The sequence below is a fragment of the Nicotiana tabacum genome, chromosome 3 (genome assembly GCF_000715075.1).
Source record: "Nicotiana tabacum cultivar K326 chromosome 3, ASM71507v2, whole genome shotgun sequence".
Taxonomy (NCBI): Eukaryota; Viridiplantae; Streptophyta; class Magnoliopsida; order Solanales; family Solanaceae; genus Nicotiana; species Nicotiana tabacum.
This window is the reverse complement of record NC_134082.1, coordinates 132,541,144-132,557,851: the sequence shown is the minus strand read 5'-3', so window position 1 is coordinate 132,557,851 and position 16,708 is coordinate 132,541,144. Positions and strand designations below refer to the sequence as shown.

The 16,708-nt window shown below is 38.8% G+C and overlaps 1 protein-coding gene across 1 annotated transcript; it reads left to right on the top strand.

Moving 5' to 3' along the window:
- The first annotated feature begins 3,645 nt into the window (after positions 1-3,645).
- On the top strand, positions 3,646-4,212 carry LOC107777305 (secreted RxLR effector protein 161-like). The gene has a single exon (XM_016597299.1). The coding sequence runs from the start codon at positions 3,646-3,648 to the stop codon at positions 4,210-4,212; it is 567 nt and encodes a 188-aa protein (XP_016452785.1).
- Positions 4,213-16,708: the final 12,496 nt, after the last annotated feature.

Here is a 16,708-nt window from a genome sequence, read left to right as displayed (position 1 = left end):
CTGTGATGGTCCGTTTGTTCCAATCAAGGTACTAAATGAATTTCTATTTTCAATAAAAAAAGGCCAGCGAAGAATACACTGAAGCAGACAAGAAAGCAATGGAGAAGAATTTTCTTGCCAAGAAAATTCTGGTATATGGTTTGGAACCTAAAAAGTACGACAAAGTATCTATATGTGACATTGCCAAGGTAATATGGGAGGCTTTGCAAATATCCTATGAGGTAACTACACAAGTAAATCAAGATAAATCTAATACTGATGATAGTTCTACGATGGCAGTTGAAGGCGAGGAGATTATATGACTCAACACTTGATTTGATGGCTCAATCAGACAATGACGAAGATAATGGCAACGAAGAGGTAAACTTCAGGAATGTTGAGAAAAATCTGAAATCCTATTCTCCAAAAAAACTCATGTGTTTAGTTGATGTTTTAATTACTGCCTTTTGTAGTCTTGCGGAGGATAGTGATTCCTTGTTCTTAGAACTAGAAGAATCTGAACATATTAGAAAAGACTTAGTGGCTGCAATTACTGATCAAAAGAAGGCCATTGAAATTCTTAGAAAAGAAAAGACTGATCTCTTGGCAGAAACTGCTGACCGCACGGAACTAATAGCAAAGCCCTTGACTGAGTCAAAACCTGAAAGCTTTGAAAGAGTAGAGGAGATAGTAAGTGAGGAATATTCAAGGCTTGAAAATGAGGTGAAGGCCTTGAGATGTAGGATGAGTGATGAAATTGAGAAAAACGAGCTCCTCCAAGCCAATCTAGAAAAAGTAATGAATGATCATGAAAAGTCTCTAAAGTGGACCTGGTCTATAGAGGCTACCACTACCTTGCTCACTAATAACAGTGAAAAAGGGCGGAGAGCAGGGTTTCCAAGGAACAAAGATCCTTACAACCCTCACAGTAAGAGTGCCACTGCATCTGACAACTGGCTTCGCACCCAATGTGGGAACACTGGGCACTCCAAGGAAGGTGTCCAAGCTAAGAATCAATCAGTCCCAAAAGATAAAGTGTCTGCTGAAACTATGATCACAAAATATGGAATAGGTTCCACTCATAGAAAACGCACATTACCGATTTGGACTAAGAGAGCTCTTATTCATTCTCTTGGTTACTACAAGGGACCCAAACTTGTTTGGGTTCCTAAAACTAACTCCTAATTTCTTGTGCAGGGAATAGTGAAGGGAAGTGGTCAACAATGGTTCATGGATAGTGGATGTTCAAAATACATGACTGGGAACACCACAAACTTTCTTTCACTAAAAGCCCTGCAAGGAGGGAGTGTATCCTTTGGCAATGGCAAAAAGGGGTACACTCTTGGAGTTGGAAAAGTTGGGAAGTCACTCACTCACTCTATTGAAAATATGTACTATGTCAATGGACTTAAGTACAGTCTCCTGAGTGTCTCTCAAATTTGCGATAAGGGAAACAAAGTGGAGTTCTTGTCCAAAATATGTACAGTCACTAACCTTGTGACTGGTGAAATAGTCCTGGTGGCCAAAAGATACAAGAACATCTATGTTGCTGATTTAGAATCCTTACAGAGTGGTGATCTGAGTTGTCTGAAGGCTATTGACAATGATTCTGAACTATGGCACAGAAGACTGGGCCATGCAGGCTTCTCTCTTCTGAACAAACTAATTCAGAAGGACCTGGTCCATGGTTTGCCTATGTCACAATTCAAAACTCAAAAGGTCTGTGATGCCTGTGCCAGAGGAAAATATGTAAAGTCCTCCTTTAAGTCAAAAAGAGATGTGAGCACCTCAAAACCGCTTGAGCTCCTTCATATGGATCTGTGTGGACCTATGAGGGTGCAAAGCAGAGAAGGAAAGAGATACATTTTCGTGATCGTGAATGACTATTCCAGATTCACATGGACTCTATTTCTCAAAACAAAAGATGAAATGGTTGAAGTATTTGTGGCCTTTGTAAAGAAACTCCAGGTGAAGATGGAGTCTAGAGTTGTATGCATTAGATCAGATCATGGGACAGAATTTGACAATGTCAAATTTGATGATTTCTGTAATAAAAATGGCATCTCTCACAACTTCTCAGCTCCCAGAACTTCATAGAAAAATGGAGTAGTAGAAATAAAGAACATAACTCTGGAAGAAATGGCAAGAATAATGCTGATTGCTAGTGGACTTCCAAAGAACCTTTGGGCTGATGCTGTCAACACTGCATACTACTTAGTGAATACCTGATTAGATCAATTTTGAACAAAACCCCGTACGAGTTGCTGAATGGAGGAAAACCCAAGCTGACTTAACTAAGAACATTTAGATGCAAATGCTATGTTCTCAACAATGGAAAAGATCAACTTGGTAAGTTCGATGCCAAAAGTGACAAAGGGATATTTCTTGGCTACTCTTCTCAAAGTAAGGCTTACAAGATATATAACAAGAGAACTCAATGTGTTGAAGAAAGTGTCCATGTTATTTTTTATGAATCTCATCTATCGTTTGAGAAGGAATACTAAGGAAGATCAAGATGGAGAACCCTTACTTGTTCCTGGTGAAGTCATTAACATGACAAACGGAAGAGCAGATATGATGAGTGAAGTGAAGGAGGCAAATGAGGACAATGTTGCCTCATCATCAACAAAACCAAACACTTCAAATACAACCACTAAAGCTGAAGAAAAAGTGGTTGATGCAGTTCAGGGAACTCCACTGGCATCTGAGAGAAGGATAGAGGAAAATCAGCCAAACATACTTTCTTCCTCTCAGAATAAATCCTAGACATCTAACTGGAGATATTAAAGTTCTCACCCTATAGACAACATAATCACTCCTCTAGATTCCGGAGTCCCCAGGTCAAGAGCTAGAAGTTCACTTGCCTTTTCAGCCTTTCTCTCCCAGATAGAACCCAAGAACATCAAGGAAGCCTTAAAAGATGCAGATTGGATTACAGCCATGCAAGACGAGCTGCATCAATTTGAGAGAAATAGTGTTTGACACTTGGTACCCAGACCCCCAGATAGAACTATTATATGAACCAGGTGGGTATTCAGAAACAAGCTTGATGAGCATAGAATTACCATAAGGAACAAGGTCAGGCTAGTGGTTCAAGGTTACAATCAGGAGGAAGTGATTGACTATGATGAAACTTTTGCTCCAGTGGCTCGCATGGAAGCCATCAAAATTCTGATCACCTTTGCTTCTCATATGGAATTCACTTTGTTCCAAATGGATGTCAAAAGTGCATTCTTAAATGGACTACTTAAGGAAGAAGTCTATGTGAAGCAACCCCCTGGGTTTGAATGTCATGAGCACCTTGAATATGTGTTCAAATTAGACAAAGCCTTGTATGGGCTAAAGTAGGCTCCTCGATCATGGTGTGAAAGATTGTCAAAATTTCTCTTAGAAAATGGCTTTAAGAGAGGGAAAATTGACAACACTCTTTTCTTAAAGAAACGAGGAAGGAACCTGCTCATTGTTCAGGTCTATGTTGATGATATCATTTTTGGAGCAACAACTGACTCTCTGTGTGAAGAATTTGCAAAATTTATGGGAAGTGAATTTGAAATGAGCATGATGGGGCAATTAAACTTCTTCTTGAGTCTTCAAGTAAAACAGCCCCCAAAGGGTACCTCCATCTGTCAGCAATAATACATCAGGGAACTCTTGAAGAGGTTCGACATGGAAGCATCAAAGGTGATAGACACTCCTATTGCAACTGCCACTCAACTGGACATGGATAAAACCAGATCTCATGTGAATCAAATAATGTATAGAGGCATCATTGGGTCTCTTCTCTATCTCACTGCCAGTCGACCTGATATTGTTTTCAATGTGGGGCTGTGTGCGAGGTTTCAATCAAATCCCAAGGAATCTCACTTGAAGTCTGCCAAAAGAATACTAAGATATCTCAAAGGCACGCAGGGCCTAGTGCTATACTATCCATCAGGTGACAATTTTAATCTAATTGAGTATGCTGATGTAGACTATGCAGGTTATCTTGTGGACAGAAAAAGCACTTCTGGGATGGCTCACTTCTTAGGATCATGTCTTATCTCTTGGGGTACAAGGAAGCAAAATTCAGTGGCTCTTTCAACAGCTGAAACTGAATATGTAGCTGCAGCAACCTACTGCGCTCAGCTTTTGTGGATCAAGCAGCAACTGGAGGATTTTGGAGTTCTTACTGGGAGTGTGTCCCTCCTATATGACAACACCAGTGCACCCAACATGGCAAAGAATCCAGTTTAACATAAAAAGACCAAAAATATTGATGTGAGGCGTCATTTTTTAAGAGATAATGTGGAGAAAGGGTTGATATGCATGAAGTTCTGCGGCACCGAAGATCAAATTGCAGACATTTTTACCAAGGCACTAAGTAGGGAACAATTTGAAAGAAACAGAGTAAGGTTGGGACTGTTGAGGCCAAATTAAGAACCTGATTCCTTTTTGAGTTGGCTCGAGTTATTAAGAAATAATAGGTTCAAAGTGTTTTATGGACCTGTCTAACTCACTTCAATACCGTTGCAGGTAAACACGCATGATGAGCATAGAAGCAGTAAATGCAGTACATGACTGATAAAAGAGGATTAATCCTTTTCAAAAAGAAGGGGATTGAAGAAAATATTTTTCAAAGAACCAGGTTCTTGTACTAAGGTTAGTAGTTATGTACATCATTTAATATACGTCTTAAAAGGCACAAAATATAACTGCCATGTCATCAACTTTTCAGATCTGGCTGTCACGTCCTTTCAATTCAAAACGTTCTATCTCCCTCTGAAATGTCACAATTCTCTACGCCCAACCGTTGTTTCAGAATCGGTGCCTATTCTTCTCCCTTCATAATTATCCTCTCCGTTTTATAAACCCTTCTCTTCTGTCCTTCCTAACCATAAGCCCTATTCTAGATTCACCTTAAAGGAAGGATCATCACACCACCTCTTCCAATGGCTGAGAAAACTTTCGACCCATCCATGGAACATCTCTCCTTCATTGAGTCTGTATCACCCTCTATCACTCCTACTGCTACAATCACACCTTCCCTAGTTTCCCAACCTCTTCCCAACTCAGCAACCCCTGAAACTACTGTTCCGTCCTCTTCATCATCTGTTGCCCACACCAGTCAAACTCTAAATGGAAAACAAGGTGAAAATAATGACTTTACAAAAGGCTCCGCCATCGTTGTTGTCGACTCCATGGTTGTGGAAGCATCTGTTGAAGAAGAAAAGACTGTGTTTGTTGTATCCGCGAATGGAATATTGCATGAAGTTATTTCTCATAGAAAAGAGTCATAAAGCATGTGGGTAAAAGGGGCCCTTCTGGTTGTTGAAGGGGATGCAGTAGTATACACTACTGGGGTATCACATGAGGAACCTTATCCCTCTCTGGAGGACCCAGGTCAGGACTCTCATCCCCAGGATAGTGATGTACCTGCATCCGATGCTATGCCCCTGAAAATTCAAGCACCAAAAATACATCTAGTGATGAAGAAGACCTGGACAATGTGGCCCTAGATGCATTCATAAGTAAGAGAGGGTTGTCGCCACCCCTGAGTTTGAAAGTAAATGGCTTACTACCAGGCTTCAAGTCAAAGTAGCCTACGATTATGCACTCCAAAAGAGCAAGAAAAGTAGTAAGAAGAAAAGGAGAAAGTTGGTAAAGAATGGTGTTCCTATGAGTGATGAAGCTATCCCTGTAGTTGTGGTGGAGGAAGGAACTCTTGAGGAGGCTGGTTCCCTTGTAAGGCGGTGCTCGAAAAAGGCTGAGTCTGTTTCCATGGAAAAAGGATCTACTTCCAAGTCCAAGACAAAGGAGGGAGGGAGTGATGAAGATATTCTTGTCAAGTCCAAGGGGAAAGATAAAGTTAGTGGAGAAAAGCATAGAAAACGCAAGTTTGAAACGGTTGAAGAACCCAGTTCTGGGAAGAAATCCAGAAGTGACGTCTGCCTTGGCTCTGAGAGACTAAGGCATCAAAATGTTTTGTTGGGTCGTATATTTGACCCAAAAATCTCTAAGATGGCAGGAATGCGTCAGCTTAATGGTAAAGTTTCAGCAATGGACGCATCTATTCTACATTGATGCTCCTAAAGTGTATGAGGAGGAGGTCAAGAGTTTCTTCGCAAGTCTCTTTCCAGTTGATGCTGACCATGTGTGTGCCTTATTCAATGGGGTAGATATTGTCTTTGGCGTGAAATTGCTTGGGGATATTATGCATGTTCCTACAATTGGGGTGTCTAGTGTACGAGATGCCTGTCAATACAACTTCCACAATGCAGTCGTGAAAGATAATTCTAATTAGAAGGGGGACCAAGTCCATAAGAAAGCAATACTTCCTATCTACCAGTTGTTGTTTGAGCTGGTTAACAAAGTTCTGTTGCCTCGAGCAAATAGGCGATCTGTCACTTCCAAATCTTATCTATTCTTAATGGAGCAATTGGATAGTTTCAACCCTGTAAGTTTTCCTGGCATAATGATTGAGCACATGCAGAAAGTGGCTGATTTCAAGGATGGCAATCACGGGCTTCCCTATGGATTCTTGCTCATGCAAGTGCTCAAATACTTTGAGGTTCCACTGGGAACAGGTAAAGTAGGGATCCGTAAGCAGAAATTCTCACAAACAACCTTAGAAGAGTGCGAATGTATTGAGAAATATGGGGGTATAGGAAGCACTTCAACTGTGTCTCAGCTCATCAATGCCCAAAATAGTGCAGCTGAGGAAATACGTCGATGAAAGGCCAGCAAGCCCGAGCAGTTCCCATTTCGAATGATGAGCTGATCCATTTGACCCAAGAAAATGCTGACCTCAGGGTACAAGTTGAGAACCTAAAGGCTGAACTGCTCAACGAGCAAAAGTCGGTAAATGCCTGAATAGACCTTGTTCTCCAGATACTTGATACAGCTTCCAAGCCTTTTCCTCCTAGTGCCCCCTAAGTTTCCCCTCAGTGACCAGTTATCTGGATATGTTCCTGTTCCTTTTTGTTTCTTTGTTGATGGTTGGTGAATGTTTTTGTTGTTTTTTTGTGGTTGGGATGTACTACTATTGCTCCTGTGATCAAGTCTAAATAATGCTTCTTCCTTTTTCAAAGGAAAAGGCATATTTAAAAAAAATTATTAATATAAATCCTCTTTTATTTTCTCTAGTACTTTCTCTTAGTGTTCTATTTTTCCTCGTGCTAGTGTGCACATATGTGGCATGAGTTAGCTTGGCTGGACTTTTTTATGCTTTTATTCTTTTTAATGATGCCAAAATGGGGGGAAAAGTATCGGACTAAGGGGGAACCATATTGGGGAACTGGTTCTTATATATGAATTGAAAAATTGAAATATTAAGGCATAGTCTTAAGGGGAACTCTTTGACACTGCTCCCTGCTGCCTTAATTCTGAACTTATAACTGTTTAAGTTTTCCACCATCAAAAGGGGGAAAATTGATAGATCTTAAATACTCTTACCTTATGTTTTGATGATCTAACAAACTTACTGATAAGAACCAGATAGGGCACCTGACCTACTTGGATTGATGCAAACTGGAACGGATCCCAGCTAAGGATGAACTGCTACAAATTTAGGAGCTAGGAACCAAACAAGGACTTGATGCTCTTGTGGTTCCTATGTAGCAGTATAGAGTCATTTGGACACAGTTGGAACTAAAGTGAGTGACGACACTATTTCGGCCGCACTGCAATATACTGTCAGCCCACTCATTCTCTAACCAAACAAAGCACTCACATCACTTCAAGTGATGTGATCAAGATGTACCTGATGAAGCCTTATACAAAGACATCACTAGAAGGTTTCTGTTTCTTATTCAAGCCTTTTGCAAAAACAGAAAAATCATCCTTTCAAGCTTGAAGAACAAGGTTGAACGCCACTACGGACCAGTTCCTAAAAGATTGATTGTTGTTGTCCTAGTTGAGTTGTAACCTTGTTATTGTACTTACTATATCTCCTAAATCGCTTACTTAGAAGCGTACTAATTAGGAATCCTCTTGTAAATCCTTAAACTCGCTGAGTTTAGGTTATGACTAGATTTAGTCATAAAGAAAAGTCTTTGTAATTGTAGAATTACCAAGTGGCTTGTGGTGATAGCTCCACAAGTTAGAAAAAGCCTTTGTAACTAGGATAGTCACAAAGTGGCTTGTGGTAAAGGTACCACAAGTTAGTTGAGTAAATCCTTTGAAATAGGAAGTATTGTAAAGTGGCTTGTAATCGGTAAGATTACAAGTTAGTAAAGTGAAACACCTCCAGGTGTAGGTCGTGGTTTTTTGATCCCCTTGTGCGGGATTTTTCCACGTAAAAATCCTCTGCCTCATTTACTTACTGCTTTACTAAGTGCTCTCAGCAGAAACTTGTAGAGGACCAGGTACTCTACGATTTGGTGGACCCATATAAGCTAACAGACTGCAAACATATAACCCTGGCAAAGGTATTTGGATTAGTTTGGACATGCTCAGCAATAACTGAAACTGGCATAATCACAAACTAATCGGGGAGAATATAAACACTCGGGGAATAGGGATTTTGGACTCATAAGAATGGTAAGCACACAGTAGATTAAAAACAATTGTCCAGGCATGCTTGAATCATACAGGGGAACACATGAAATTAAAGGGAGGGGAGTCATACTAGCATGTCTAACTACAAACTTCACACAAAACCACAAGTAAAATCATGCTAGAAATAAAAAAAAAGTGAAACAAGAAGATAAACATGTTGTTGTTGAGGCTTTAAAATAAATTAGGACATACCAGTGAAGAGAAGTAAGCAGAATGAAAGAACCCAAAGAGTACAAATGATTAGTCTTGGCTTGCAGCCGGCTAATAGTAGCAAATAACACAAGGAAGAGAGGAGAACAGAGATTTTAATAAGAGAGGAGTTTTTTGAAAGCCAAGTGTTCGTCCCTTGTTTGTGAAAACTTAGAGAATTTATAGTTGAAAGTAGGTAGCAGGGCTTTTAACAAAGTTGAGTTAAAAAGCAGTAGGAATATAGAATCGGTCAAAATAAATAAGGGAAAAGGTTAAATCATAAAGAAATGGGTCGAAACAGGTACAGAAAGAACTCCGAGAAAACCTAGTTTCCAAATAAAGTAAAAACAGTTTAGAGTAGAAGATCTTTCGGAAGAAAACTCGAGAATAAGCAAATCATAGAAGGAAACAGGCTTAAAGCATGAAAATAACACAGATCTGAGAGATCCAGAAGAGAGTTAGGGTTTTAAAAGAAAACCTAAGTAGAAATCAAAAGAACCTGTTGTAGCTTCACAAATCGTAACACACATGGTGTGATTTTGGCCAAAATCACACCAGATAAGCCTCAAACAACAGAATCATAAACCCTAGGTCCAAATCGACATGGCCCAGGACCCTTGAGGGCCTTAGAGATGAGGAGCAAGGCAGTGGAGTGACCATTGGAGGCTTGGGGCTTGAGAGATAGTCGCCGGAGATGACCGGAGAAGGAGGTGAGTGGAGGAGTCTAGGGTTAGGTTTGAGAGAAAAGTGGTGATGGGAGAGCGTATGAAGGCGGTGAATTGGAGAAATGATTAGGGTTAGGGGGTTGGTTAGAATTAAAAAAGGAAGAGAATTATTTGGACCGTTGATTTGTGGTGATGGGAGAGTATATGAAGGCGGCGGATTGGAGAAATGATTAGGGTTAGGGGGGTTGGTTAGAATTAAAAAAGGAAGGGAATTATTTGGACCGTTGATCTGGGAGATCAACGGTCAGAATTCAAATAGGTAGGTGGGTTCTGGGTTTGGGTAAGGGTTAATAGGGTATGGGTCGGGTTATCAACTGTAAAATTGGACTGGGAATAGGGGTTCGATTTGGCTATAATTGAAAGCTAAATGTGGTTGTTATTTAAATAGATAGTTTTTCACTGTTTTAATTTATAAAAATAACCGATAGTTTCTGGAAAATAATTTAAGGTACCAAAATGATTTAAATCACATAATTAATATTTTAAAAATATAGGAACCAATTTTATTCACATAAAATATAATTATATCTTAAAATGGGCTAACATTGCAATTATATGCAATTTAGCTTAAAAAAACTTAATGTAATTGTAAAAATACATAAAATTACACTAGCCATATTTTGGCATAAATATAGAAATCCAATAAATGAATTATCAAAACAATAATTTTGGAAGTAATTATTGGGGATTTTAGGGATAAAAAGGGAGAAAATAAATCAATTTAAGCCCTTATAAATATGGGAAACATAATAAAAGCCTTGTGCATGCTTATATATATACACACACTATTTTGAAAGCTTTTATGCATATTTAAAATATATTGGAAAAAATTGGGTGTTGCAGGAGAAACCTTGCCTTGTTCCTTGTAACAATTCCATCTTCATCAAGTTTGTTTCTGAAGACCCATTTAGTGCCAATTATTGATTTGTCCTTGGGTCTTTGAACCAGATGCCAAACTTGACTTCTTTCAAACTGATTGAGTTCATCTTGCATTGCATTCACCCAGTATGCATCCTGCAAAGCCTCAGCAACATTTTTAGGTTCAATAAGAGATAAGAAGGCATCAAAAGCACACAAATTCTTTAATTGAGATCTAGTTTTAATTCCAAAGGTTGGATCAGTAATTATGTTCTCAATGGGATGAGAACTTTGATATTTGTAAGGTTTCACAACCAACTGGTTTCTGTGTGATGTTTCTCCCATGTTCTGTTGCTGAGGAACAGGCTCATGGACAGGTTCCATTTGGGGATTAGTTTTAGATCTTCTTTATTTAGTTCCCCCTGTCAGGTTGCCCTAGACGGAAGAACCTGTTTCATCACCTGTTCCTTCTTCCGGTGCAGCTTCATTTAACTCTTTTACCAGCCCAATAGCTTTATTTTGATGTTCCTGTATCTCAGAAAGAATGTTAGTTTCATCAAAAACTACATGTACACTTTCTTCTTCACACATAGTTCTTTTGTTGTACACTTTATAAGCTTTGCTATGTGAAGAATATCCCAAGAATACTCCCTCATCACTTCTGGGATCAAACTTACCTAGGGAGTCCTTTCCATTATTGTGCACAAAGCACTTGCATCCAAATGCCCTAAGATGGGATATATTTGGTTTTCTCCCTTTAAGTAACTCATAGGGAGTCTTTTCTACAAGAGGTCTAGTCATACACCTATTAATAATGTAACATGCAATATTTACAGCCTCTGCCCAGAAGCTATGGGCCAGTTTACTAGAAAGAAGCATAGTCCTAGCCATATCTTCAAGAGTCTTATTCTTTCTTTCAACTACTCCATGTTGTTGAGGAGTCCTAGGGGCAGAAATATTGTGATATATACCATGTTCATCACAAAATTCAACAAACTTAGCATTTTCAAATTTAGTTCCATGATTAGACCTAATTGATGCAAGTTGATTACCGAGTTGTTTCTGAGTTTTTCTAACAAAGGCAGTAAACATGTCAAATGCTTCATCCTTGGATTTTAAAAATAATGTCCAAGTAAACCTAGAGTAATCATCAACAAGCACCATCATATATTTCTTACCACCTCTACTTAATGTTCTCATTGGACCACAGAGATCCATATGAACCAGTTCCATCGACCTGGTCGTGCTTACCACTTTCTTGCTTTTAAAAGAGGATCTTACCTGCTTTCTCCTTGCAAAAGCCTCACAAACTTTGTCTTCCTTAAACTTGATGTTAGGCAGCTCTATCACCAGGTCCTTGGAGACTAATTTGTTGAGTTGACTTAGACTTGCATGTCCAAGTCTTTTGTGCCAAAGGAGGGGATCATTGTCCAACACACTTAGGAAAGTGAGTTCATTTTCTGAAAGAGTGGACAGATCTACAATGTATATATTGTTTACTCTTTTTCCCTAAAAAATAATCTTATCAGTGGTAAGATTTATCACAAAACATTTGTTAGAGGTGAATGCTACCAAGTTACCCCGGTTACACAATTGTGATACACTAATTAGGCTATATTTCAAGTCATCTATCAAGTAGACATTCTCAATGAAGTGTGAGACTGTCTTACCTACCTTTACAACCCCAATGATCTCCTTTTTCTTACCAATTCCAAATGAGACATTACCTCTTTTGAGGTCCTCAAGTGAAAGGAACTGGTTCTTGCTTCTAGTCATATGCTTTGAGCAGCCACTATCCATGTAATATATTTGACTGCTTCCCTTCATTTTGACCTACAAGAGAAAATCAGGGGTTAGTCTTAGGAACTCAAACTAGTTTGGGTCCCTTTCTATAGCAAAAGAGTGAATTAAATTCTTTTTAGCCCATCCTAGGAGCTTATTTTTCCCTTGAACAAAGGTTTTGTTCTTTTGACATGCCTTTTCTTTTGCATTACATTCACTTTAAAGTGACCAGTCTTACCACATTGTGTGCAGATTTTGTTCTCAGGAAGTGTGATATAATTGCTTTTGGGATCCCACTTAGGTGCAGGGGTCCCATAGCCCAGTCCTCTCTTATTGCTACTGTGATGTTCTTATAGCCAAGATAGTGTATCAGAGGACTTATTCCATTTGCAAGTTCTGTCTAGTTCATGATTAACCTTACCTAGATCTTCTTTTAGGACTCTTATCTGCTCATCCTTCATTTTTACTAAATTTTCTTCTAAGGTGACATGTATTTGATCAGTTTTCTTTTTACTTGTTCCTAATTTCAGTTTTAAATTTTCAGATCTGAGCTCTAACACAATGGTCTCAAGTTCAAGAACATGGTTCTTCAACTCAGTATTTTTACTATCACTTTCACTAGCCCTGAGTTCTAGATTCTTGCACTGAGCTTTCAAGATTACACATTCCTTAGACAATTGTTCCTTTTCATTGTTTATGACCTCAGACTCATCAATGAAATCTATCAGAAACTCAGATAGCCTTTCTTTAGACAAAAAATTAATCTTGTCTTTGAGATGAAACACACTTACCTCTTGTTCATCATCTGATTCTCCAATGGCCATAAGTGTTTGTTCATCATCTGATTCTCCAATAGCCATAAGTGCTTGTTCATCTCTATCTTCATCTTCTGATTCCTCATCTGAGCTTTCTCCCCAGGCAGCAACCATAGCCTTCGTTGCTCCTTTATTTTTCTTGGGATGAACTTGTTCCTTCTTCCTGTTCCTTCGTTCAGCCCATTCTTTCTTCCATTCTATTTTCCATTGAGGATAATTTTTTATCATGTGGTCAGTCTTACCACATTTGTTACAGCCCTCGTGAGTCTATTTTTCAGGGACCCTTTGTTTGTTGTAGGTTGAACTTCTTGAAGAACACTTTCCTCTGATTATATACTTCTTGAAGTCCCTTGTGATCATGTCCATTTCATCTTCCTCTAGATCTGCACCTTCAGCAATTCTGAGAGCCAGGCTTCTTTCTTTCTTGGGAGCATTCATCTTCATGGTCTTCCTTCTCAGTTCATAGGCAATGAGATTTTCATTAACTCGTCCAACTTGAGAGTGGCAATGTTCTTTGACTCCTGAATAGCAGTGATTTTGCTTTCCCAAGTAACAGGAAAGACCCTTGTCAGAATTTTCCCAACCTTGTCTTCTTCAAGGATAATCCTTCCAAGAGACTTAACATCCTTTGTTAGTGTTGTGAACCATGTGTACATCTCTTGGATGGTTTCTCCTTCCTTCATGGTGAAATTCTCATATTGAGAATACAGTAGTGTTCCTCTTGATCTCTTCACTTAAGGAGTTCCTTCATGAACCACTTGTAAAGTGTCCCAAATTTCTTTAGAAGTAGTGCAGCTTTGAATTCTGTTGAACTCGTCTGGACCAAGTTCACACACAAGTCATTTCTCGGCCTTAGCATTCTTTTCCTACTTCTTCAAGTCCTCACTAGTGCCATCAGCTCTAGTTTTTGGCACATCCACTCCTTCAGCATTCTTCTTCGTTGTAGCTAGGGGACCATCAGTAATAATGTCCCAGAGTTCATAGTCCTCTCCGATGATATAATCTCTCATTCTATTTTTCCACCAGGAGTAGTACTGGGGCATTAAAGAGTGGAGGCCTAGAAGTAGATTGTCCTTCCCAGTTTCCAGGTGGTTCACTCATCTTGATCTGTTCTTAAGGTGTAACCTCTTCAAGGATAACTCGCTCTGATACCAATTGATGTTTTATACTTCAATACCACACAAGAGGGGGGTGATTTGTGTGGTACCCAATTTTACGTTTAACCTAATTATAGAAGGACATGGTTCTTCTGTGTTCCAACTACTACTGTTGCGGAATAATAAATATAGAAATTAAAGAACACGGAGATTTAACTTCTGCTTATGTGCATTACTTGTAAAAGAGAACAACACTGATATTTATGGAGTTAGTAAATAGAGATTAACTAGAATCATGATGCTACTCTTCCTTGGTGAAAGAGTTCTTGTTGATCTCATCCTCTAGTTCTATCCATCGCTTGAGCCGTGTTCTCTTTGTGTAAAGAGTCTTTCTACTTATCACATATGCAACCTTTCCGATTAGGATCAGAAAATATCATTTCTGGTAAGTGAGGTTTATCTTCTTCACGTGCAACTCACATGCTTGAGTTGACCATATCTATGATTCACTAGGATGGACTTGGTCCATGTCTGAGTTCCTTTAATTTGTCAATCTTCAAAACTCTCCTTTACTTGGGCCAACATAGGTTGCTACTTAGTTGAGTAAGATAAGTCACATATTGGACATAGCTCCATGTAACATCTTTACCTTTGTCTATAAATGCTAAAAGCAGTTTGTTGACATTTTGTGGATAGAGTGACTTGAATTGTTAATAAATACTTCACTAAATATTCAGCTAGTTCTGTTTTGATAAGTGCATGTAAAGAGAAAATAGAAATGACTTCTGATGTTGGAGGTGATATTACTTTTGTTCCCTTCGTATTAGAATGCTCTTGGGCTGAAAGTGAACATTCAATGTTCTGCAGCTAGCATTATATTACAGTCTTGTGACTGGATTCTGTCTGATTCCTAAGACCTTTTGTTGCATCCGATGTACCTTTCTTTCAGCTTAAGTTAGTCTTGAGGTTTTCTTGAAGTGCTTCCTCTATTGCCCATTGAAAATGAAGCAAAGGCTGTATTATGCTAAGAGAAAGCGAGAAACATAGGCAGAACAGAGGATACTGTTGTGGCCTCTGAAAGTAGGTTTGATCGAGGTAATTATGGTGACCTCTTTACGTGAAAATCACAAGTCTTCACATGTTTTGCAATAAGCCTAACAAATAGCTAGGGCTTTAATTTTCATGAGCTGTGTAGGTACGTAAGAGTTTCTATTGTTGTTACTCCATTTCGGATGTACCATATATTATTCTTCCTTCAATTTATTTTGAACTTTTATGTTGTTTAAATGAGAGAAAATTTATTTTTCCCCCTCTTTTAAACAGTTATCTAGTCAGTGGAGTTCGCTTTCTATTAGCTTTTGCTCCTTTCCATTTCCTAGTGACTACTAACAAACTGCATAAGGTTCTATTGTACATCTATGCTCCTACTATCCTTCGAGATATCATGGAGCTATAATTAGAGGTTCGTTTAAGCTTTTTCTTGTAAACCATTCATCTCCTCTTGGTCAATTTCTGGGAGACGACACATGAAGAAATACAGGCATGAAGCAATAAGGAAAAAAAGGAGTACAAAAAGAAGAACCTTAACATGAAGCAACGGTAAATAACTGGTTGCATTTTAAGCATAGTGCTCATTTGCAAACATAATAGCCACAGATGCACAAGGTAATTAATTTAGTACTTGTTTCTCGCAGAAATGCAAGGTAAGGCTGCGTACAATAGACCCTTGTGGTTCTGCCCTTCACCAGACCCCGCGCATAGCGGGAGCTTAGTGCACCGGGCTGCCCTATTTTTGTTTCTTAAACAAAGCAGTCCTTTAAGAACCTGTTCAATTTTAACACTTTGTAAATAGCTCAAATTATCTTCTCCTATAAAGTTGCTGAGATTTGGATTTTTTCCAGTCCAGTGCGCTTGACATTCTTCTGAGTTTACCGGTGCATTGTCTATGTGAATGCAGAAAATGTAAATGCATGATCTACTTTTCTAGGAACCAAAATATAGTAACATAAACCTGCACGGTGCTACTGCATAGACAAGAGCGCAGCTACCAAACACATGGAACCATAATTGCGCCTGGATTTGGTCTTCAGTTGGTATTAATCTACTTGTGTTTATTTATTTGCCAAGTTGTCGAAGATACGTAAAATATGAAATAGGTAACAGCAGTAGCAGAACTTTTATTTGACTCCTTTTATACGTTTGCCACAACAGGTATCATATAAGTTAACACATGTACTTTAATTTGTAACCTGATAAAAACGATAACTAATTAACGTGCTAGCACAGAAACTACACTGATATTGAAGCTAGTATAACATGTTAGTGTAAAATGTAAATGACTTGAAATACTACCGTGTCGAAATTGGGAGCATGGCTTCTTATGGAAATTGGCAGGTCACCATCAAATTTCCTTTGTATGTCATTCTTCTGCTTTCATGTTTCACTGCAATTGTCATTTGTCCACTGCTACAAAATGATTTTATGCGCTTTGTGCTTTCCCCCCAGGTTTAAGAGCGACCTTATTAAATAGGTACGGTCGTTTATCACATGCTGGCCCTTTTTGCGGAATGTACCTTAGCTATGCACCTAAGTTGAATTACCTTCATCTTTATTTACTCTTCATTGTACTAGCCTATCTTGTGAGTACGTACTGATCTGATAGGAGATTCAAGCTAGTTCAGTTTCTTCTTTTATTTTCATGTTTTATGATTCCACTATTTATGCATTG

Excerpts from the sequence above, each read along its gene's own strand:
- LOC107777305 (XM_016597299.1), top strand. The coding sequence starts at position 3,646 with ATGGAAGCATCAAAGGTGATAGACACTCCTATTGCAACTGCCACTCAA.